General features: G+C 43.2%; 1 protein-coding gene across 2 annotated transcripts; it reads right to left on the reverse strand.

Moving 5' to 3' along the window:
- Positions 1-903: 903 nt before the first annotated feature.
- Positions 904-24312, reverse strand: epha2b (eph receptor A2 b). 2 transcript variants are annotated; one of them, XM_062426586.1, is made up of 17 exons: positions 24207-24312; positions 23412-23491; positions 21241-21889; positions 10667-10822; positions 9849-10208; positions 9518-9648; positions 9111-9282; positions 8912-9011; positions 8166-8221; positions 7947-8072; positions 7088-7273; positions 6914-6975; positions 5954-6163; positions 5650-5799; positions 5279-5472; positions 4262-4417; positions 904-2791 (listed from the first exon to the last, which is right to left on the reverse strand). In XM_062426586.1, the coding sequence occupies exons 1-17, from the start codon at positions 24289-24291 to the stop codon at positions 2683-2685; spliced, it is 2982 nt and encodes a 993-aa protein (XP_062282570.1). In that variant the 5' UTR covers positions 24292-24312; the 3' UTR covers positions 904-2682. The 2 variants fall into 2 exon arrangements, with proteins under 2 accessions (XP_062282570.1, XP_062282569.1); XM_062426585.1 differs by having other exon boundaries at positions 7076-7273.
- Between the last annotated feature and the right edge of the window lie 404 nt (positions 24313-24716).

The following is a 24716-nucleotide window of genomic DNA, read 5'->3' on the forward strand; positions in this document are numbered from 1 at the left end:
TTCATATTGGTTAAAATCACACTGTACTCACTAAAGCATTTGATAAGATCTGGGAACACTGAGCCATTGCTACAACAAAGTTAGAAAACCGGAACAGTTAAACCGCCTTATTTGGAGGTAAAAATGAAAGTGGGCACAACCAAAATGTTGCTAATAATCTCAGAGTCTCAGGTTTTAGCATAATATCACACATGAGTTTTGATAGATAAATGGTCACAGCTGAAACTGCAGGAAGACATTGAGAGTTATGAGCAGAAATGCAGCACCGTGACATGTGTGAGGCCATCAAGTCGGATAGTTTCATCTCATAAAATGTCTTGTTTTTAGTTTCCTACTTATAACTCCAGTGTAAAAGAGCTTTGCACTGTCTCTATCTGAGTGGGAAGAGAGACTTTCTGACCTCCACCTTCGACTGTATCGCAATAGAAGAGTTCATGGGAGAAGAAAATCTGGTGTCACACAGCGGGTCATTTCCCAAGGCAAGAGTAATCAAACGGATGCAAATCGCAGTGTGATCTCTGTACATCAGGGCTAAATATGAGATTTCCAAGTTTACTTTTATCTCACGGTTTAATTAGATTAGTTGATTTGATTAGAGAATACAAATCTAATAAAATGTACGCAGGGGATGCTGACAAAAACGCTGCTGTGTGTGGTGTTGTGTTGTGTGTGTTTATGCCTCAACACTGGCTTCCCCCTGCAGGTAATGAAGCACTCAAATGTTTATTAGAGTTTCCAGAAAGCCGAGCAGCAGCATTATAAGGATATCCAGGTGGAAGTGTAAACATCCTGGCACAGTTGAAGAAAAAGAAAGCATTGCTCTGTTCCTCTGTTTTGTGTCAATCATACATCAGGCATTTGCCAATTTCAATTTAAGACTTTATTGCTTCACAAGGCATTTTCAGGTTTGAATAAATCAGGAATAAAAAGGGCACAATAGAATTTGTTTTTTTATTATTTTGAATGAGAGAACAACCTTCAATTATAATCCCAGCTCAGTGTTTATCAGGATAAATAAATACAAGTAAAAAATAAATAGACTATTAAATACAGTATAAAACAACAAGCAAAGAGGAAGGAGTTTGCTCTTTGATGAAGGAACTCTCAAAGTTTTTAGAAAGGCAGCAAAATTGTGAGGAAAGTGGTCGCCTTGGAGGAAAGTGATGGGAACTTTAAAAAAAATAATCAGTTTGTTAATATGGTAAATAGCGAAATCATACAAAATGTACAAAATGTAATTGCAACCAGTAAACCAGAGTAATAACAAACAAAAAAAATCCCTTTTCCAAAGATGGATCTATCAGCTACAATAGAATCATAGATACATTTGAAAATTCAAGTAAAAGAAGGTGTACATCAGTAACACAATGATTTGCAGTCATCAATTAAGAGCACCGGGGAAACTGTCCGCTACACACTTCCCATCCCACTACACCGGACAGCCGCTTCATAAAAAACAGGCTGAAGCAAACTCCCACTGCGGTTCCACAAACAGGCACTTTAAAATGTCTTTGAATGTCCGGAACAAGTTGAGCACTTAATTGTCAAAGCATATAATTCCATCCCCGTCACAATGTTACTCAAGCCAACAAGTACATGAATGAGTATTTGTCTAGCTACTACAAAACTAAGAGAGACATTGAAATCGCAAACCAAACTATAATTAAGTATGAAATCATCTCAACCACAACAAGACTCATCATCAATACATCTTTTTTTTTTTGGGGCGGGGGATGCATTTGCATTTTTGGCAAACTTCACTTTCACCCACTCTCTTCATTAGCGGCACGCTACAAACAGATTCTGTCATTCTTTCATTACATTTACACAATTTCTCACTTCAATACCATTTCTTTTAGTTTTAACGATTTGGAGTGTGATCGCCCCTTTTCTTGCAATTGTCAGACAAACCAAGACCATATGATTCTTGATACAAGTGCTACATTATAAACTCTTAAACCTACTGGTTGTGGTAATCGCCCAAACACACACAAAACAAAACAAAAGTAAATCTGTACACAAAAAGTACCTCATATATATCATCTCCTTTTTTTTTTCATATAACATCATGTATATGATTATAGCTTAATTTCTGAGCTGAGCCAGTCGAAGGCTGGTATCAACGCCATCTCTTTAAGTTTTGGCCAGCTCAAGCTCATTTCAGCCGTCTCGATGCTCCATCCTTATTGGTCTGAAACAAAATGGATCAAAGTGCCAATTAAAGGGGAGACGCCGTGACATCAGCACCGACCACAAACTGAGCCAGGGCTGGGCTCCACTGCTCCCATGCTATCACACTTACTGCGCTTTCCTTGTGTGTTTGATACAGGATGCTACGAGAGGTCTGTTGATTTTTATGAAGCGGGAATGAGAAGTTTAAGAGGAAAAAAAATGCATGAATTGTAACTGTACAGAGAACAGTGGATAGTCAAAATAGATATCTAAATATACAGTCTACTTGATACATCTATTGCTGTGTATTTGCTCCATTCCCATGTGGATAAGATGAAGAAATCAAAAATGTACAGTAAGTTAGTCTGATTCAGTCGGCCCCAAAGGATGGCACAATTTTTCTTGGTTCTGCCCATCCAAAGCCGTCCCTGCAGTTCCGCTCCAGCTCAGCTTAGAGTTCAAAGGGCTGCCTGCTTCAGTGCCCGATTTCAATTCCCTTCGTTGTAAGGATCACACTGCAAACACGCTCAGGGTGCTGGTCTGGTCCTTTAAACCCAAGATGCTGTAGGCGATTCTTTTCAAGTGGCCGGGCAGCCTCACCCCGATGTTCTTAATATCCCTGTAAGAGAGACATGACAGTAAGTGTAAGAGGAGCTGTACATGGATTTACACTTTGGCTTCATTCCAAGACTTTTCACGCACATCCTTCCTGTCGCTCAAGTCTTGAAGTAATCACTGACTCATCCACAACGTGATGAAACGCCAGCCTCGAGCTGACTCGCTTGATCGCTAAACCCGTGCAGCTAGGTGCGGTGTGTTTAAAGTTGAAGTAATCTGCGGAGGTTTGAATTTATCCATTACATTAAAGGATCAAACTGGGGGTTCCGCTCTTCACAAGCACATGATGTAAACCTGAAAAAGCCCTGCGACACAGCAGTCCCAAAGTCAAAGCCTTAATTACAGCTTTAATTACTTAACAAGGATTCTCCCTGTTGACCATGAATCACTTGTCTGGCAAGCAGAGGGTGGGTTGTAAATAACTGCTGGTTTTCCAAGAGTGCTACCAGATGCCCTGAGATGGAAACATGGGGCCATGAAATCACACCATTCTGTATGACAAATACTTCAAAAGGGTTTGTCGTCAGCTTTACAGTGTGCCCATCCTCCCAAATCACTAACAAGACCAACTGAGGTACGTATAGCATGGCAGAGAAAGGAAGGGGGGGGGTTCCTTTTGGCTGGTCATGCGGTTGGGAGAAGCTCTGGCCCTCGTTATTGCTCCAAAACAACCTTGTATTATGTGCTTCACTAAACCTTTTTTTCCAAAAGGTTGAGTCCATTTCATTAAATTGCCCGCTTAGTGCTCCTACACATGTTAGAAGATCCAATTGCCCTAAATTATGCTGTGATAAGTTCAGGGGGTAGACTCTGAGAGCACCTCTTCAATCTTTCTAGAAGTACAAATGTGCCGGTTATGGGGCTTCAAATCTCATCCATCTATTTCAGTTCCTTAATCTCCTGTAGTTGCCCCTACAGGCTATTCTTTCCTCCCTTCTCTTCTTTAATGTTGAAAAAAAAGCCACAAAAGGCCTTTGCCCTAAACAGCCAAAACTGGTGGTTTTCAGGGCTAAAGCAAAAGTGCTGCCCAGGGCAGCTAGTCTGTGGGTAAAGGGAGGGATGAGCGAAAGAATGGAGCGAGGAAAGAAGAATAAGGACTGTAGCGACCACAAGCCACCATCGCCAGTGTACCACAAATGAGCCCACTCCTTCTCCTTCCCCCCCTATTACTTTTTCCATCTCAAACATTTCTCAAGTTGTAACTGAGGTTGGAGATTATATTGTGCGCAAACTATTTTGCTGGCTGTTAAAAAGCAACATTTTTAGGAAAGCACATACATAAACTACTAGGGGGGAGTCCATAACAGATTGACTATCAGGATGAAAAAAATTCTTCTGCAATTAAATGGCTTCAATTCATAACAAAAATGTTCCTCCATCTTTGCCAACTGCATACTTATCACATATATCAAGTAAAAAGATCCAAACTTGTAATGTTGTGTCACCAAATCTGAAATCATGTCCCACTTACTCATTCTTCATCTGCAGGACCTGTTCCATGGTGACGATCCCAGCGCAGGTAAAGTTCTCGCTGTACTGGCTCATCTTAATGGATTCCAGCCACTCAGACACCGACCTGAAAGGGGAACCGTCTGAGCCACTGGTGCTGGGCAGGCGGATGGATACGCTGCAAGACAAATGCAAATAATCAACAGGCTTTCCCACAACAAAGGCGGATGACTGAGGACTGTAATTACTGTGGAGTCAGTGATTAAAAACCAGTTGGAGCAGTTAGGTCAATTAAGATATGAGCACGGCCGCTTGTCCTTCCTCGTGGTTTCTGGCTTTAATGCTCCCCAACAAAGGAGTAAATATGCACTCAAGCACACAATCGCCAACAAAAGAGCTTTAGAGTTCCTCTGCCTGGAGTGCACACACATTTCTTTCATTAGCCTGGCAGGCAAGGTGTCAGTATGTCCTTTTAATGGTTTCAGTACACCATTTTAAAGCTATTTCCCCATTTCCTCCCAAAATACCCCTTTTTAGGGTAAAGTAAATATGAAGGTGTTGCCAGAGTCTTTTGAAGCAGGTCCAAGTGAAATCCCAAATCAGTTGAGATGTCCAAGTCAACTTTTGAGTTAATCTAGACTAATATATAAAATATTGACCAACTTCCAACTAAAGTGTTAAATTGAAATACCAGATTATTGCAACATCCCTGGTTTGATTCTGGCCCGAGGTTTTTAAGTATTTGATCATTTTATTTTCAAAGCTGTTAAAGCTGTTTTTACAAGACTTAGACCAAGTCCATAATTTAATACTTGAAGTGTTCAAGGCCAGCTGATGGCTCACAGCAGTCAAGTCTCAAATCTTCATTTTTGCAACCTAAATCTGACTCTACAATTTTAGGATCTCCCACCTGCTTAGAGGAGAATAAATCACTTTTTATGCTACATGAGCGGTTGTTTCAGACAACTGGTTGCTAATAGTGGCAGCTACAGCAGGGTCAGCAGTGGAGCCCATGGTCTGGTATGTAAATAAGCCTTACCGTGGGTCAAAGTCTGCAATGGTCTTCAGGGATTCCGGACTCCGCAGCAGCTTGTCCAGCAGGCTGACAATGTCTCCAAAGCGAGGCCTCTTGGAGCGGTCCTGGAGCCAGCACTGAAGCATCAGCTGGTAAACAGCTGAGGGACAGTCCATTGGCGCTGGCAGCCGGAAAGCCTCATTGATAGCTTTCATCACCTGCAAGCAATTGATTCGGTGACTAAAAGATCTTTTATTCCTCACTGCTAGGATCGTTTAAATGTGTATTTCTATAAATATATTATATATAAAATACACTATGTATAATGTAGTTTTAACACAAAAACCTCCATGAAAAGTGCTACGTGAAAACATGCTATAAACACTGAAACTCACCTCATGGTTACTCATGTCCCAATAAGGCCTTTCTCCAAAGGCCATGACCTCCCACATGACAATGCCAAAACTCCACACATCACTAGCTGAGGTGAACTTCCTGTATGCAATTGCCTCTGGAGCTGTCCAGCGAATGGGGATCTTGCCTCCCTGTGTATGAAAAATGCTTCACGTTAGAGAAATGAAAAAAATGACTCCTGAATCTAAAAAAACAAAATAGACAAAAGGCTGCACCTTGCTTTGATTTGACTGAGATCTATCTTTTTTACTTTAGAAGCTAAAATGAAGTAATGTATCTACTCACACTTGTGGTGTACGTTCCCTCGGGATCATCCTCCAGCACTCGTGACAGGCCAAAATCTGACACTTTACACTCTAGGGTGTTGTTGACCAGAATGTTGCGGGCAGCCAGGTCACGGTGGACGTAGCTCATGTCAGAGAGGTACTTCATGCCTGCGGCAATACCGCGCAGCATGCCCACCAGCTGGAAGGAGGAAAACTCGCCATCATGGTCCTGAGGGTAAAACACATTCGTTATAGTTTTGTGACAAAGCTGGTAGCAAACTGACATCACAGGACTGCACAAAATGATAACATAGATATCAACATCAATCAATGAATGTAATAGACATTTAAAGACATTTTTTTATTTTTTGGCACAAACAAAATTTGGACAAAAATCCCCAGCTTGTCTATCTTCACTGTAGCAGTGGTCATACTAGAGAAAGTCCTTCAAATTAAACGACCTACAGGTTGTTTGTACCTCCACTCCTCAACAACCCATCGGTGAATAATGTGCCACTTTCCAAAATCATTACAAATAACTGTTAAAAAATAATTATGTTTTATGGTGTGTCAACACTATGGTTAGGTTGCACACAAAAACCTTTTGGTTAGGGTTTGCGAAACAATACTACTCCCATAAAGTTAAGCAACCTTCATCGTCATGGCAACATTAAACACTGTGTTACAGTTTTTTTTTTTTTCAATGCCCCAATTTGCAGATGGAAATAAGCAGTGAAGAGTGTTCTTCTGCAGTAAAGACCACTTTTTCCATCTAACCAACTAAGAAATTCATCTTATAATAATCACTCATCTGAACTGTGTCACTTCTCCAGGTCATAATTACTATGACTGCTAGATGGTGTCTAAGGTAACTATAGGTCGTTTTTGGCAATTTAATTGACGACCTATAGGGTTGTTTTTCTTGGAGACACAGGCTCAGAAATGTTCATCAGCACAAAATGTTATGTGGTGGTCTTACCCTAAGGTATCGGTCCAGGGCTCCATTTTCCATGTATTCAGTCACAATCATGGCATGTTTAACTGCACACACATAAAGAACAAATTATATAGTGGAAATGACTCAAAACAGCTGAGAATATTAAGAGAATGTTTGTAAGAAAAAAAAAGGAACAAAACTCACAGAAGTCCTTACATTTGGTCACCACCCCCTCCAGACGGATGATGTTTTGGTGGCAGAACTGACCCATGATGGAGGCCTCGCTCAGAAAATCCTGCCTCTGTTTCTCTGTGTAGCCTGGCTTCAGCGTCTTGATAGCCACAGCCACCTCTTTTCTCGCCGGCACCTTCAAAATACCTCGGTACACCTCACCAAACTCTCCTGTGGGACCCAACATCAATAAGACGGTTTATTTAGAAAGGCGATATGTGATAAATGTGTGTTTGATTCATCTTGGGTTACTGGCTGCCAAGGATTTGTTGTGCAACATAATGAAAATAAGGAAGTCTCTGTGGCTGTTTTGCCTGAGGCTCTCTCACAGAGGTGTGTTCAGGCTGTGTGTTGAGAGAGAGCCTGTGTTGTTTAATTGGTGGATGGCCTGTGGTGCGGGAGCATGGGAATCAGCTGTCACATGAGGAGAGAGGGGCGTGGGGGTGTTGAAAACAGGACTATTGGTTCAAAGGCTAAAGGTGATCGCGCTTGAATAACATATCATTGAAAGATTTGGGCAGGGCCCGCAAAAGTACTCTGATATCCTTCCAAAAGACTCCTTCTGCAATACTTTCTTTTATGTAATTGTTCAAGTCAACTTGAGCCAAAACACACAGATCCCTCAGCCAAGAGTTGCCACACAACAAAATGTCACAACTTGTTGTGGGAGAACTTCAGCTAGATAGATGTTAATCTCGCTAAAGTAACCACTGTCAGTCAACCTGCTGCGCCGTGGAAAATGCACAATATAAACAGCGTATTTGGGGATTGGAAAAATCTTTCAACATCCAACATCTTGGAGTTAAGCCCCACAACAGATTGTCTCAGCAGGGATGTCACTCACCAGCTCCAATGACTTTCTGTTTGGTTATGTGGCTGGGGTGGATTTCAGTGGCAAATTTTAGGATGGCTGTGTTGGGGTCTTCATATGTATGTGGATCAACGTAGGTCTTGAGAGGTTTCAATTGCTCTGTGAGAAAAAGAAAGAAAATTATTATATGTTAACAAATTAGAAAGATAAATTGAACAAGTTAGAGAGATGAAAGAGATTCATTTTATCTACCTGCACTGGAGAAGTAAGTGTCCTCTGGTCCTTGCCTGGTATGGGAGTTTCTTTTCCTGAATAAAAAGATAAAAATCACACACATTAATATCTCACTTTCAACCAATAAATGAACTGTTCTCTATATATCATTTGCCTGCTTTAATATCAATAGCACATAGCAACCTTTGTAATCCTTTTTAAGACACTCTAAGGCTTTCAAAAGGATCCCGACACTGCATTGCGTCCATTCAGAGAGTGGCGGCCCTTTGATAAAGACTGAAGATAGACTCTGTTTGCCAAGCCGATTTAAAGACTGAAAGACAGACAGGCGGGCGGGGGTGGACAGACGGGCTACAGTCTGCTACAGTACAGGCACAGGTCACCTTTACAAAGTGCTTGCGGTCTGGTACAGAAAGAACCAAACGCCTCTTATCACCAACAATGTACCACTCTGGACCAATTTCCTTTCAAAGGCCCCAACACTCACTAGAATATAACTATTGAGCAATGACAAGGTGCATTGAACACAAATTCTTCCCTAGTGAGTGCTGGGACACAGATCCAGATAAAAAGAAAGAGAAAGTTGGCTAAAGGAAGAGAGACAGAGAGAGGTGAGGAGAGAGTGAATGCAAAGGCTATTTGGGCGCCCCACAAAGGAAGGGCAGAAGAATTGGAGAGGAAACCAGTGAAGGAGGGTATATTCTGACTGATTAACAGCACAGAAAGACAGACAGGGTGGGTGGGGGGGGGGTGCATTTACTGACCGTTTGCGTAGGAAAAGGACCACAATCACTATGAACAACATGGCTGCTCCTCCGACTGCCGCGCCGAAGATGACAGCTGTGTTGTTTGGAGTAAGGGGTCCTGGAAAAGACACATAAAGGAAACACACACACCCATTAGAGAAATCCCATTTTCGAACAAAGCCAGTGAAATTTTTACCACAGTGGTTCTCCTCTGTACCTTCAGACGTGGTCTCAAACTGTTCCTCCATGCTGGAGCCTGGAGGGTTGCCATCGCTGCCCAGGGCCTGAACCCTGAACAGGTAGACGGTGCCCGGAGCCAGATCACTGATCTGCACAGAGTTCTTCTCAAGACGGAGTACGGTGTAGGTAGTCACACCAAGGTTATCATCCTGGGAGACAGAGGAAGTGAGGTCACTGGAAAATTCAGTTTACCACTGAAGATGGAGGCCACAGATTTAATTTCAGTATTTAAGTTAGCGGACAGTTTATGTTTAACTTGTGGTGATCATCAGATCAGGAGCTCTGAGCTTAAACTGATGCCCCTCTGAGTTATTTAAACAAAATATCTTAGAACTTAGAAGACAGCGATAAATGTAGATTAATAGATCATAGAGAGTGACAAACCTTCTTGCGGTAGTTAAGTTCATAGCGGACGGGCCGGGGATGGATCGGTTGTTGGGGGAAGGTGTCCCAGGAAATTGACAAGGTGGTGTCAGACCTCTCAACCAGTCGCATTGTGGTAATCTTGGGAGGATCTAAGGACAGAGAACCGAGACCCATTCAGTATCTTTGGGATGTGAAAAACCTCCAGAAGTATGAAAATAATGCTGCCCTTTCAACTGATTAAATCTGAGAAATTCAACTTGCTGCACTGTCACTGCCGTATACAGATAACATCTTTCATTACTGCAGCACAGATAGGATCACTACACTGGCTCATGTCAGCCTCACTCACCTGTGTAGTGCAGAGATGTAGTCAGAGTGTTGGTGGATGGTGGCCTATCAGCCGGTGACATTCCCTGACTAGCGACCAGTGACACACCATTATGTGCCTCCACAGTGAAGGTGTAGTTGAGGTGTGCATCCAGCTCGCTGACTGAAACCTTGGTGTCAGTCAGGCCCACATTAGTCGGCTCATAGCGAATTTTCTCTCCGCAAGGTTGGCACGCAGAACCCTCGCAGCGCTGACATTCAATGCTGTAGGTGACGTCATCTCGACCTCCCGTGTTTTCTGGTGGGCTCCATGAGAGGAGGAGTTTTCCTGCAGAGAGTTGGGTGGTGGTCGCCGCAATGTCTCGTGGAGCGGATGGGGGGGCTAATGAACACAGATCAGGAAAAGTAGGGGATATAAGAAACATGGGAGAGGAAAACCCAAAGAGGCTAAATGTGGGGGCTTTCTCACATGAAGATTGTTAACAGAGAGTGCTGCTTTGAAGATTACAGGATATCCATAAAGTCTGGATTCTGGGAAATGGCTTTCTATTGAAACTACATCTTAGAAGTGAGATTCAAACTCACTCCCCCATTTTGAGATCAGAAACTATGGTGTACTCAACCACACATTAATGTGTACATGGAAAACTAATGCAACAAGAAAATCCCTACACATTCAGCATTCAAACAAAAGTTAACTTTCAAAAAGTATCTGAGTTACACTCGGCTCACACTCGGCAGTCACATGTGGAAATGACAATAATTGATGGTTCATTAACAGCAAATATTCTAAATGTACTTAATTCAACGCTCTCAATACAGATGAAGGGGACTTCTCACCTGAGCAGGATCCGGTAGAAGGGTCAGTTGGAGACCGGTAGAAGCCATCCATACAGGGACAAAACAAAGCACCAGATCCCTGCCTCTGGGTGTTTTCAGGACACGGTTTACACTTGTCACCGGATGCTGTGGCTTTGAAGAAGCCAGGCTGACATTCTGCAAAGGCAAAACAATATTTGCATGAGCAGGGAAACAAACACAGAAGTGACTTCAGGCACCATCCTATTTGACACAGTGCATATCCAGTTTCTCCACTTCATTCAAGGCTCTTTAAAAGATCAGTAAAGCTGTGAACTTTTCACCTGGCACGCAAGACACAAAGGTTGAATGGACATGTTATTATGTTAAGGCTAAAGGTCAGATTTGGACAAGTGACAGAGAGATATGAGGGAGAAAACAGAGGCAAGGCTCTGCACGGTGTTGACTCTACTCATTAAAACACTGTCCATTCCAGCTAAGACTCAGCTCACATGAGCCCAGCCCTGAAACAAAAGCGTAGACTCCCTGCCTCGCTGGCACTCCTTGTCTTTACTTTTTCAACCACAAACCCCCCTCTGCTGCTGCTTTCTTACCATCTCTCTCTCAACAAACACAACCAGTCATCCCACATTCCACGACAGTAAGTCACTCTTCAAAGTTCCATTACCATAAAAGAAATAAAGGCAACAAAATTCAGGAAAGCGTTGAGAATTAGAAGTGAGGTAGCTGAAACACTCAACACTATTATATTTTCTTCTTTCAATGACCCACTTGCAGACTTTTGAAACTGTATCACGTAGATAAGATGACATTTAATTTCACACGTCCAACTTGGAATAAAGAAATGCAGGTAGAGGATCCAGCTGTGCGTAGCGGTGGTGAAATATGAACTTAATATGGTGTGAAATTTCTGAGAGAGAGCGCCATAAAGGAGAGTGAAAATGAGACGGCCCCCCCTTTAACTTTGCAAGAGCATTCCAACGGCTGCTGCTCACGTCCTCACACCATCACACTTTCACACACACACGCACACACACACACATACGTTCATGTATGCACTGCACACATGCACCCACACCCACGTGTATGCACAAAATACACATACATGTATGCATAGCACACCCATGGATATATGGGTAAATCTGACATCAGAAGAGGGATTATGTCCGCTGCCTGTCACCTGTTCATGTCCCTCTGCCAAGTCAAATCAGCCACACACACATATATACACACACAGACACACACACACACACACACATTTCTTTCCTTTTCACTAAGTCATTTGCCTGAAGCGTTTATACAGCTCTTGACAGATATCATAATATATTGACAATGCAAATGAGACTCAACATGTAAGCCAAAGACAAACAAAAGAGAAAGACGCAAGAGAGGAAAAGATAGAGAGAATGAAAATGAGGAAGTCAATGGCAAGAGCTAGATCAGATAAGGGAGAGGACAGGATAGCCAATTGAAATGAGGCATGCGTAGCGAGAGATTGAAGTTCATGCCAGTGACCAGGGAGAAGCAATGAAACAGGCGAAGGCAAACACGCAGTCTCAAGTTGAACAGGAGAGCCAAGGACAAAGACAATATCAGATTCACTCAAAGATACTGTCTCGGTTTTATGGCTGCCATTCTCTGTGGTTCAGTTGAATGAAGTTCATCTGGAAGCCACAAGTGACCACATACAAGACGGCTGCACACGGCTCCCGCTCCATTTAAGTCATGTCAAGGGGATTTTCTTGATTGACCATGAGTTTCTCTTAGACTCCATTCTGGTTTGTCTATCATTGCGGTTGACCGCACTGCTATGAAGAGGTGTGTATTAACTGTAGAGCATGACAACAATAGCGGAAAGAAAAATACTTTGAATGAGAAGAATTTGTGAGCCTTGTCCAATTGGCTTGCACTTTATTCAATCTGCCCCTGAAGATGGTATCTCCCCTCTGTTCTGGCCAGCTGTTTCACTTAGAGACATTGCTACTTATTAACGCGAACAAGGCAGTGGACGGGCGAAGCAGAAGAGAGATGGTATGAAGGAACAGAAGGTTCCAGAAAGAAAGAGAGGGATACTGTACCCTGCTGAGGACTTAAGAAAAGAGGGGAGACAGAAAAGAGACAGGCCAGGATCAACTCCTCCATTGAGAAGGGGAAACAGCTGCTGCCTCAAACCCCGATTCACTCCCCTACCTCTCCGCCTCGTAATCCCCAAATTCCTTCCTCCCCTCCTTTCTCTCCTCCCAGTCCTCACTAAAAAGGCTCCCAGCTAACCCATTAACATTGCTATTCACCGCTGACCAGCAGGCAAGGAGAATGCCATGCCATTCAAGTGCTGAGAGAAAAAAACATACACACACAAGCATTGCAGATGGGAATAGCCGAAATGCCACATGGCAACTGAATAGAGAAGGACTAGCCTCTTTTTGGCGCTACAGTGCCGGCTGCAATGCATCGTGGTCAGGCCTGTGGAGATGATGGCCTTACACTCTGAGCCGCCTCTATAATCAAGATGCATTCCAGTGCACACCACCCAACAGGAGGCTTGTAGCGGAGTGCCTTCACTGTAGCTTCAGTTTGAGCCCAGTTGTTCATTAAAAAAGGTGAAAGAGTTTGTGTATCTTCAACAAATGAGTCACGGTGACAGTAAGCGAGACTGGATGACTCTCTGTTGAGGTATTTAATGAGAGGATTCCTCGACAAAAGAGCAAAGTCCAGTGAAAGGAAACTTCCTGGTTCCATGGATAAGGTGGAGGGGGGCTTTGGATTGTTGCTGGACACAACAGGAAGCAGGAAGTGTGAGGCTGACGCAGCGCTTCCTTCCTAAAGCAGCCAATCAAAGCATGGAAACACAGGGGAGCGTGACCAAGAGAAGAACCGGCACTGAGACTACCAGAGTCCTGAGACAGAATAATAACCGAAAAGGAAGCCTGAATGTGTGTTGGCCTGACATGAACATAGGCGCAAAACTCAAAAGGGGAGGAGGTGTGTGTGTGTGTGTGTGTGTGTGTGTGTGTGTGTGTGTGTGTGTGTGTGTGTGTGTGGGAAGGGGTTCCTTATATGAACACTTTCCCCCGCATAAACAAAAGTCTCTCAGCCCCTTCTGAGTTGAAACATCTGACAAACTTAGACTTACCATTCTTTCACTACCTATTCCTGCAAAGCGAGGCACTGTTTGTCATTTGAGAGGCCCCGTGCTCCTTGAGTGGCTCTGTGTTTGTTTACTGTGAGTGAGTGCAAGGGGCCTGTTACATTCTGGGAGCCCGAGTGGCTCTGGAGTAGGAACCCCCCCCCCAAGGGGTCCCCCAGTTTGTCGGCAGAAGTTAAGATGGATGAGATAGTGACAGTGATGAATGCATGGTCGGATAGATGGATGAATGGGTAACATGGTGGCTTGACAACAGCAAATCGCCCTCAGGACTGGAGGAGTGAGTGGAAGGGAGGAGGGGCTCGCAATCGAGTCCGGCGCTGGGCTTTTAAAAGCAGAAAGGTCATGTCTGCCTCAGGGTAGTTGTGAGTTAAACTGTGCATGGCTTACAGGGAGTAAGTGGCCAAGTAAAACAAACACATGCTAGCAGAAAGCAAAGGAGGAGGAGGAGGAGGAGGAGGAGGCAGAAAGACTTCCAGCAGCAGCCTGGGACTTGTCTCATGGGGAAGGAGGTTAAATTCAGAAGTATGGCCATTGAACAAAAAAACATGCTGGAAACATACATGCCTAAGAAATAAATACAATGTTCAGATCCTTATCAGGGCAGCTATAGCTGGAGGAAAGTGAAGTCCTGGCTTTGTCTGTATCTTCATCTACTTCAATTATCCTCCCCATCCCCCTATTTTCCCGGGTTGGTCAGACCCGTAATTGCAATATGTCATGTCATTCTGTTTGTATGCAGGGTGACAACGTATCATTAGCATTTTGGGGGAGTCGGGTTGTGGTGAAACAATGGGGTTCTCTTATGGGGGAGGTGAGCCGGTAACATGAGCCAAGAGGTCACTGAGGTAGAGGAGGGGAGGGGTAAGCGGGGGGCAGTAAAGGTGTAGGGGCTGATGGAAGTGTGTGCGTGTGGGGTGGGTGTAGAGGGGGGGGGGGGGGGGGGTCATTAGTCAAAAGGATTAGCTGGCCAATGGAGCAGCTGTAAGGGCATTACATCTGTTTTACAATTGCACTTAGGCTTTCATCTGGGGTAGTTAACAAACACAATAAATTCCCTGATCCCCTTTCTCCTCTCATTCCCTCTGTCCACTCGGACTCACTGACAGAAGGAGTGATACAGTGGAGTCAGGGAGGCACAAAACATGCTCAACATGTTCTAAAGTAAAGCTGATACTTTGAAGAAACCGATCACGGCTGACGGGAAAGTCAAAGAGAGCTTCCAGAGGCTTCAGCTGGACCGCAGTCGCGATCATTTGGCCACGTTTCCCTACGTCGCTGCTCAAATCCAGACAGCCAGGTGGCAAACACAACACCGCGCCAAGCCCACAGGTCACACATTAGATGCCGACAACCGTCTGCTTCCTGGTTAGGGGAAGGGGCTAAAACGAGACCAAATGCACCAATAAACAAAATGACTTATCAGGAAAGTGGCTGAGCGAGGCCGCAGAGCGCCCGAGCGACAATGGAAAGCCCTGAGCAAACGGGTCGGGGAGTCACCAGGGGATTAGGTGACCTCCGGTTTCCGCTGTGGGCTTGTCCTGTTAGCAGTGAAGGGTGGGTGGGTGGTGTGTTGTGTTGAGGGGGGTGGGGGGGTGGCTGAATGACACGAGAGGGGGGGGGGAGGAAAGTGCTGACCTCACACACTAGCAGTACAATACAATACGCTTCACATTGCTAGCCCCAAACCAACACACACACACACATATGTACACACAGCCTTCAGGCTCAGGAATGTCACCAAGAGGAAATATGTCCCAACTTCCCCACCAACACAACACACACACACACAAAAAAGCCAAGAATTGCTGAACCTCAGTTATTCCACTAATGGACGACATTTAAAAACTGCATTTTAACATTTCAACAGAGAGATTATTGGACATACATTCCACAGATAAGCTGAAAAGAAAACTCTACATTAATGCACACGTTACTTCACGTCTGCTGGATGTGTAAATAAGCTAATGTTACTGTCTTTAGGTGCAAGTTAACATGTAGGTCTCTAATGTCAAACGATCTGATAAAAACAGAATGCATTACCATAGTGCATCCAAAAGGTATACATATCTGATAAAATAGTTATTGCCAATTGGTTTCTACACCTTCTGACAGCTCAAAGGCTCAACCATCACAGTTTTTTAACCACAACAGTAAGATTTGCTCTAATCCACATTAAAGAGTCAAAGGGACCACCAGATCTCAACTTTGCTACATTTCCTGTCATCTTCTTTGGAGTAATTGCCAGTGTTCTATTCAATCCAAACATGGCCCAACAAGACAGTGCATGACACCACTTGAAAGTGTCTTCATAGTCCCCCCCCACCCCATTATCTAACCAACTCCCTCAAGTTCAGCCCTCCAGGCAGACGCTACCTTGGCACGAGATCTAAAGAATCCACCAATTCAAAGTAATCACGGTGGCTTTTAAGAGTCAAGGAAGAAAAAGAGTTCACATCTAGCCTGCACATCTAAATGAGCAGCGTTGTCCGATAAGTCAGTGGTTTACGACTTCTTTTATTCCGGAGACCGGCTACAGGGATCAAGAGCCAAGGAAATTTGGTACAACAGGAAATTTTACTGTGGGGATTATCTTGCAACAATAAGATGATTACATGTGAAATCTACCGAAAGTCAACTAAATCAAACCATTAGGATCCTCAGGTGTGGTGCTGTGTTCGTTTCTCTGTGTATACTGCCCATCAGATAAGCTCAAATTGCCCAAGGCCTTGATCTTAAAAGGTTAAGGGTGATAATCATGAATCGGTTGGCTCCAGGTACGAGCAGATTGAAACGGCCATGAAAAATGTTAACTCTGGCTTTTTTGCAGAAGGCATTTCCAAGTAAACAATCAGCAATCCAGATCGACCATAAAATACAGCAGCTACATGACCCATTTTGTGCAACAAAAATAAAAACTGATGGTAGAAGTTTCTATTTCACCTTCGTTTAAATGTTTTTGCCTTAACCACCATGCGAACACAGCCAATTGTTTTTCTCTCCCTCTACACTAAAAAACGCTCTGATTGGTAGCATTGTTCAAATTTAGCCTCTATTTATCTTTACGAGTCAGTGGTGGAGAAATGTATTTACCAGGGAGCAGGAGGAGAACTGTGCACAGTCTAAATAGTCCCATCAGGGTCGTGTGAAACGGAATGTTTAAACTCTTTTGGTGTCATATTCATGACCTGCAAGCCAGCCAAAAATAACAGTCACTCTGTGATTTCACGGACAACAGGAACACAACATACGAAAGAAATTTTTTTTGTTTGTCTGTCAGTTTGTTATACTTGGGACAGCTTGCGCAATAGTGTATGTCTCTTGAGTAAACTGCTTTAGGGACTGTAAAATGGCGATGGGAATGTGTTGAGATAAGGAAATTTTAAATAAATAAGAGATGAGAGAAAATTGAAACTAAAATAGACAGACCCTTCAGGGACATGGAGGATGTGGGAGAGACGGCAAAAGGGATTGCACAACTGCAAAAAAGCATGCAGAACCAGTAGTTACTTAACTTAAAAAGCACAAACACACCCAAGTCAATTACTACCCATACAAATCACTCACCACACCGCGGAGTCTCACAACTACAACTTAGTCACCGACTGTTTGTTACATCAGCTGAGGATGAGTTTGGAGACACGGACAGAGAGGAAAGGAGGGGGGAGAGAGAAAATAGTTTACTGGAACCTCTTTGGCGAGAGGAGTAATAACTTTACTGGAACTCAGTGGACAGTTGTTCCACCAAGACGCCATTTTCCCCAAGACACCAAACCAGTCCTCAGCAGTCCAAATATTCCTCATTGTGTCTCCCTTTTCAATACAGTCTTGTGGAAACCAAGATGTGGGATTAAGTCTCATTTTTCAGCTGTAAAGAGTATGCATGAGGCTTAAGAGTGGCTGACGAGGTGTGGACCTGAACGGTTAAACTAAATCCTGAAGACCAGCCAGGGCAGCCCATGGTCTTTTGTGGGGTGACACACGGTATGCTGTTCTATTGTGCCGGCGAGGATTATGGGTAAGGAAGGGCGTGATAGGCAATGGAGAAAAAAAACGTGTCAATGTCAACAGTGAGTCACAAGTGGAAACCCACAGCGGTGCTGTCAGGTTTAAAGCCAACCACTTAATTGAAAAAAAAAGTTAGGAGTTTTCCAGAATTTGTTTCCAGAGTTTATTTTCTCACAAGGAAGATTATTTTTTTTAAAACACGACATCCTGATTCAAAGCAGGTACAAATTAAAATATAAAACTGGAGTCATACACTGGAAGCTGTTTCCATCAGCAGAAAATAAATAATCACATTGACTCAAGTCTTGTACTTAAGTTTATAGGTAATTTTTATTTTCACTGCTTTGTAATACTGCTCTACTACACTTCAAACTTTTTACACCTTTAAACTGAACATAGTTACTGTTCAGACAAAGATATTTTTAGACTTTATAAAATATGATGTATTGTTATACATTAAAATACCTAACAGTATAAACATAATTAAAATTACTAATAATACTTCTGAACTTTAACAAAAATAATCATTTTTTAAATTTTATATACCGCTTAACCAAAGACAAATGTACATTATTTATGCATTTTCTAAGAAGTTTACACAACAATAATAAAGCTTCAGTGCTGCATATGCTGCTATAACAAATAGACTAAACAAGAAGGTAATTATTTAAACAAAAACTGAATTAACACAAACACATCACGCATTCATCACTCTTGTGAAGACTGGAAATAAACACACAAATCTCTAGAGCAGCTTTCACTGTGCTTACTTTAATCCATTTAAAATTGAAACTTGTGTATTCTGAGAGCCAAAATAAGCTGGTTTTAAAGTAGTCTGTATTGCTTTCATAAAAAACAAACGCTAGTTTTGTCTCTCACTACTGCTGACAGATATGATTTACAACCAGTTCATAAAAGCTTTTACATTTGCTGCTCTAAACACTTCGGTAGGTCTCTGCAGCACAGGAGGTGATGTGTTTATCTTAAGGGTTTTGTTTGTCCAAAAAAAAAGGACACTGTAGTTAACATGAGCAATGAGAAGTGAAGAGCGCCACACGCCACCTACAGAAACCTCAAAAGAAAGTCCACGGAAAAAGGATCCCAGAAACACAGTTTGATGGATAAGTGCTCTCTAAGCCAGAAACACCACAGCAGCGAGTGCTGATGAAGAGACAGAGACAAAAACCAGATAAAGTCACTGATTTTTACTTTAACGGGTCCCAAGGGGCCGAGGAGTCATAAAACTGACTGAACACATCGCTGAACATGGAAACTTTCGACCAAAGTAAGAAAAAGCACCACAATTGAAGTTTTGTGGTTTCTCCTTGAACAGCACACAGTTCAGGAAAGAAGTAGGCAGAATGATTAAGTGTGTGTCCAAGGGAGATTCTGCTTAAAGCCCTTCGAACCATTCATCTGGGCACTGCTCTGCAACCCTGTGATTCATTTCCACCTTCATCTACTTCCCTCGCGCGTCTCAGACCTCTCATTTGACTTCATCTCGGTAGTTTTTCTTGGGTTTTTTTTTTTTTTTTTGGGGGGGGGGGGGGGGGGTTCTGTGTTTAGTCATTTTTATGTGAGGGCTTGACCTGGAGCTGCTCTCCCCCCCCCCTCCCCTGGGAATTCCACAGGTCTGCAGTAATGTTGGGAGGCTCCTCCTCAGCAAACTGATCAGGAATGTACCAGCCAAGGGGTAGAGGAGGTGGAGATGGAGGTTGAGGTAGAGGTGGGCTCCTCTGGCCTCACAGGGAAACACAGCACTTCATTGTTCCCCTACCTTTACATTCCATTCCTCACCTCTCTCTGTTTTAAAATCACACCCCTCCACTAAACACAACCCCTCTCTCGCTTTTGTATGAATTTTCTCTCATTCCTTCCTGCCTCTCCTCCTCCTTCACCTCCTCCCTAATTATCTTACCTGGCACTTTCCCACAGCTAAAAATGATGTACTGACAGAAAACTTCATCACTTTTATCGGCCTGTTGCCAGTGGGAGAGAAACTAAGTGGGAAAGCGAATCTATTATAGGCGGGCTAGACAAGGATTTACAACCCTCGTCCAATGTGTGTGTTCATGAGTGAGATTAAGGGGTATTCATAACTCTATAAGTGTTTCAGCTCATGCATGTGTGTGTGTTTGTGTGTGTGTGTGTGTGTGTGTGTGTGTGTGTGTGTGTGTGTGTGTGTGTGTGTGTGTGTGTGTGTGTGTGTGCATAAATAAGACTGCCAGAAAAAGCAGCAGAGGAGGAGGAGTACCTTGGGCTGATGGGAGTCTTAAGGTGTTCAGTCATGGAACAAAACTCAACAGGCCCTGGCATGCCAGCCTGTGCTGTATGTTCATATACACCGATGGAGTCATACAATACACCCAAAAGCTGAGGCTCAGTAAGTTCGTTAAAGCAGCGGGGGGAAGAGCGAGAGATGGATGCTGAGACAGACAAGAGAACACATAGTTGGCATGTCCGTTCACAAGAGGAGGGCCTCAGCGTTCTGTGATGCTTGAGATGAACAAAGTCAGTGAGGCTCAGAAGCTTCCTCTTGCCTCCTCCCCTTTCCCCCACCAGCCTTGAAGATGCTAATCCATCACAGTACAGTAGCCTCCCGGCGTCTTTGATCACTTTCAGTCACCCTGACAGCCCTTCCCACAACAATAAAGCTTTTTCTTTCAGGTTTTAAAACACAACCAAGCCATAACTACAAAGTCAAAGGACTGAATTATGGTTGGACTACGTAGCAAACTAGTATCGAGATAAGAGGGCAGATAAAATGAGAGAGCAGGAAATCACCTGACGCAACAGCCAGTAAGTTAGTGTTGTGAAAGGTGAAACATCTGAGCATGACTTGAACATCCAGCAATGACACCTTTTTAAATATTTGTCTTTAATTCCTGTCATTCTGTAACCAAATAGGATTTCTACAACCCTTTTGAGCTACAAAATAAGTTTTAAAAGTTCCTTTCAGACCTAAATGGTAAATTAACGTGTTAATTTAGTTTTTGGAAACTGTAGGTACAACCTGAATGAGAGGTCTGATAACCTTCAGAGGGAAAACTTTCCCCTTGATCACACAAGGGGAATAACAATTTATATCCTAAGCCACTTGTGCTGGAACAAAGTTTTCCATAAAATGATACATTTTGAAATCATTGTTGAAACTCAAAAGCACTTTCCCTAATTTTATAGGTATCAGTTCACGGTCAGGGATGATGCCCCGACACGTACAAGTAGAAATAAACATTCCTTCCATTGCAGAAGAGTCATGTTAGCCAAGAGGAGAATTCCACTGAACAATGATAATAATATATATGATTAATATCCGCAGTGTGTCATACTGGCTTTTTCTTTTGTACTCTTGTGGTAACTGCTCCCTGGGTTTATACCCCGAGAGGATAGAATGCCTGAAGGCAAAAGACCTTTACAAATACCAAAGATTCAAGAGCCTTACCTTGGCACGCATCTTTAACTTCTTCATGGCCTGATTTGCACTGGCACTGTCCAACTGGTACCACCCATTCTCCATCCACAGTGCAGTAGATGCGAGGCACCTCCTCACTGATGGCGTTATCCACGCACAGCCCGTTCACTTCCCTCAGTGCCTGGTTCTCACCTCCAGCCACCGTCTCAGGGAATGACGCGAGACTCTTCACTGTGGCGGGGCAAATTTTGTAGTAAACTCTAACAGAGAGAAGAGCAACGCAGGCTCCAATGTCTTGAAAGGCCAAGTAGAAGCCTTTTCGAGACAGGTTCTCCACCACTCGCGTCTCAGTGTTGATGCGCAATTCGTTTTTGCCGGTGATCTCATCGGGAGCTATGGTGGTTACTTTCTTAAACTGGCCCTTGCGGAAGGTAGTGCCCACGTCTGCGTCCGACTCAGACGTGAAGAGGTTGAAGGTTTCCTTGCAGGTCATCGATGTACCACCAAAAGAGTTGCAGTCGCGCACGATAAATTGGAGCTCTACAAAAACCCGCGAGGCTGATGGACGCCGCTGGATGAAGGTGGTTCGGAGCCAGTTGTCCTGCTCACGTTCCCCAACATTGCAGACGGAGTAGGTATAGAACTGAGAGCCGTTCAGGGTCCTTTGGACGACCTCCCACTGAAACAAAACCACACAAACCAACAAGGTTAGAGCCACAATCCCTGACCCTCGAAGAACCCCCAAGAATACAGGGCAGAACCAAGGCTGGAGGAGGAGGTAAAAATAAAAGGGGCACCATAGAACTTCACATGAGGGTTCAACCACTGTAACCTGAACCTAGGAACAAAAACAATCTGTGTGTAGGGGAACTCATGGCCCAACCTACATATCGCTTATTACTCCTGCTGGATATTTAACTATCCTTCATAGCAATAACTGTTTTATGCTACATGGAGAATTTTATGAGCCTTTACAGCACACAAATAGAGCAAACCTCAGGGATTTTTTTTTTTGAGAAAGCATTTCTGCATTCATTTTCTTGCAGTCACCAAATTACTTTCAATTCAGTCTTTCACGTGCTGTTGCCACTAATGTCAAATAGTGTTACAGCTCACATACCTAATGCTCCCACAAATATTTCTAAAAAAAGTGACAGCATGTTTTAACATAACCTTGGCTCTTGAGGAACATCTGGGCCCACAGGGGCAGGGACTGTGGTTTTCTCCCTGCATGTAGCCACTGTGCTATTAATTAAAGGAATGTGCTTTGTTGGCGGAGTAGTTGCTCTGCGCATAAATTTGATGTACAACAGCAGAACCAACACCTCTATTAAACAGCTGGTGAACATTTTTTTGTGAGGAGCATTTAAAACCTAAAATAATAATAGTCATAACAATACCAAACCTCACAAAATATACAAACGCCTTAAGTTTATTGGAGGAAAAAGTGAAACAGAAGCATCAAAGTGATTTAAAGCAGTGAAACTTCTCTTAAAATAAGGGTGAGCCACTGTGAACGGCATGCCCACACATTTGAGTCATCAGCACATGAAATGAGCCCGTTTACAGAGAATTTGCATGAGCCTGACTGGTCAATTACTTTGAAACCACATAATGGAAGAAGGCACACATGCCTCCTGTATACTGGCAAAGAGATAACCACAGCATTTGCGTGTAATAATGTAGCTATTCTCTAGATGCGTCTTTAAACGTAGTCTTAAACATGTTCCCTTGGTTACGGGAAAAGGTAGCTCTGATTGGCTCCATCTAAAACCCATCCCCTCTAAAAAGAGGTACCACATGCTGCAAACTTTAAAAGTTAATTGCTCTCTAACATACAATTCTGGAGCTGAAGCCTTGAAACCACAAGAAGCCACAAGTATTCCCAGTTCAGAGCTAGCAGCTATTCTGTCTGCCTCAGCTTTGGTGCAGCCCAGACATGCTCTGCAGGCAACTGCTGATAGGATCCTACATCTCATTCTCGAATGCAAAACCAAGCAACCATTAGGCTAGATTTTGCCAGATTTTACAGAACCTGACATGAACACACAGAGGCCCACTCAACAGCAAACCACAAGTCAAGTGGACAAATATTTCGCTCAGCTGAGCCCTTCCAGTGCATTATTTCCATGCAGATTTATCCTGAGGCAAATTCCAAGTGGGAACGTGGGAGCTAGAAAAGAACCTGGAGCGACACTCACCCCAGGCTTGTCTCCCTGATCTAAGGGCCATGTCAACCAGCCCAGTTCGCCTCCTGTTGCCCTCATGTCCAAAAGCACTTCTGTGGAGACACGAGAACACTGTCAGTACATAAGAATAAACCTTTAAACTCATCAGAAAGTTTGACTCAGAATACATGCATCTGACCTATAGTTTGTACAAAAATGATAGATATGTAGAAATGGCAGTTATTTCGATTTCAATGCAAAATCACTGCAAAGCTGACAGTATTCACTGCAATGACTGCTAAAAACATCCACTTTAGTTTAGAAAAAGATTTAATTTGTTTTTAAACAGCTGTTTATAACTCTATATAATCTGACTCCTTACAGTCAGACTGTTTTTTGCAACGTGTAGGCCCAGACTAGTAATTTAGGAATAATTATAAATAAACCTGCTCCAGATGTAAGCATTTACACGATATGAACTGTTTAAAGGTTTAATACAAAAAATGCGACAATACCATTAGGGTACAAGAATTCACCTGCTAGTGTTATAAAGTTTAGAGGAGCGCACATGCAGGCTACGATCTCAACTTAATCATAACCACTTGAAAATACAGTTTCAACCAGAAGCATATTTATACAGTTAAAACGTTTTTATAAAATAAGTCTTAGCCATATTATATGACTGTCACACGATTAACAAAGTATGTTTCCTGGTTTTAAAGTTTCTTAAAGGAGGTTCCCCGCATGGCACGCGTGCTTCACTGCAATAAAACCCAGTAAGAAAAGACAACTTTTCTGAAATGATTTTAAATACAGATGATCACTCACCTTCTTTAGTTTGTAAAGTAATTAATATACCATTAATAAGAACATATGAGAATAATAACGGTCTGACTCCTCTAAAGAAATCCATTTGGCAAACTTTTCCTTCCTTCCTTTCTCTCTCTCTCTCTCTGCGCTCCTGGGCTTGGCTGGGACTCTGAGAGGTGAGCGCTGCGCTCTGCAGCTCATTCACAAACGACCGAGCACGTCACGGACTCCGCCTGCTGGAATGTGTGTGTGTGTGTGTGTGTGTGTGCGTGTGTTCAGGGGCAGGGGTGGGGTTGTGGTGGTGGGGGGCACATGAGAAACTTTTGCAGCCTTCAGGAACTGTCGGAAATTTCGCCATTACATCGGGAACGCACACGAGCGCAATACGAAGTCGGAAACGCCACTAATAGCCTAAGCAATTTCTAACAAGAAAACACAACCTCTGTATCTATGTGTATATATATAACTTAGCACTTATTCACATAGCTTATATAATATCTGTCAACAGGAACATGTTAAAATCCTATT

Source organism: Scomber scombrus, chromosome 10, assembly GCF_963691925.1.
Source record: "Scomber scombrus chromosome 10, fScoSco1.1, whole genome shotgun sequence".
In the NCBI taxonomy this organism is placed as follows: domain Eukaryota; kingdom Metazoa; phylum Chordata; class Actinopteri; order Scombriformes; family Scombridae; genus Scomber; species Scomber scombrus.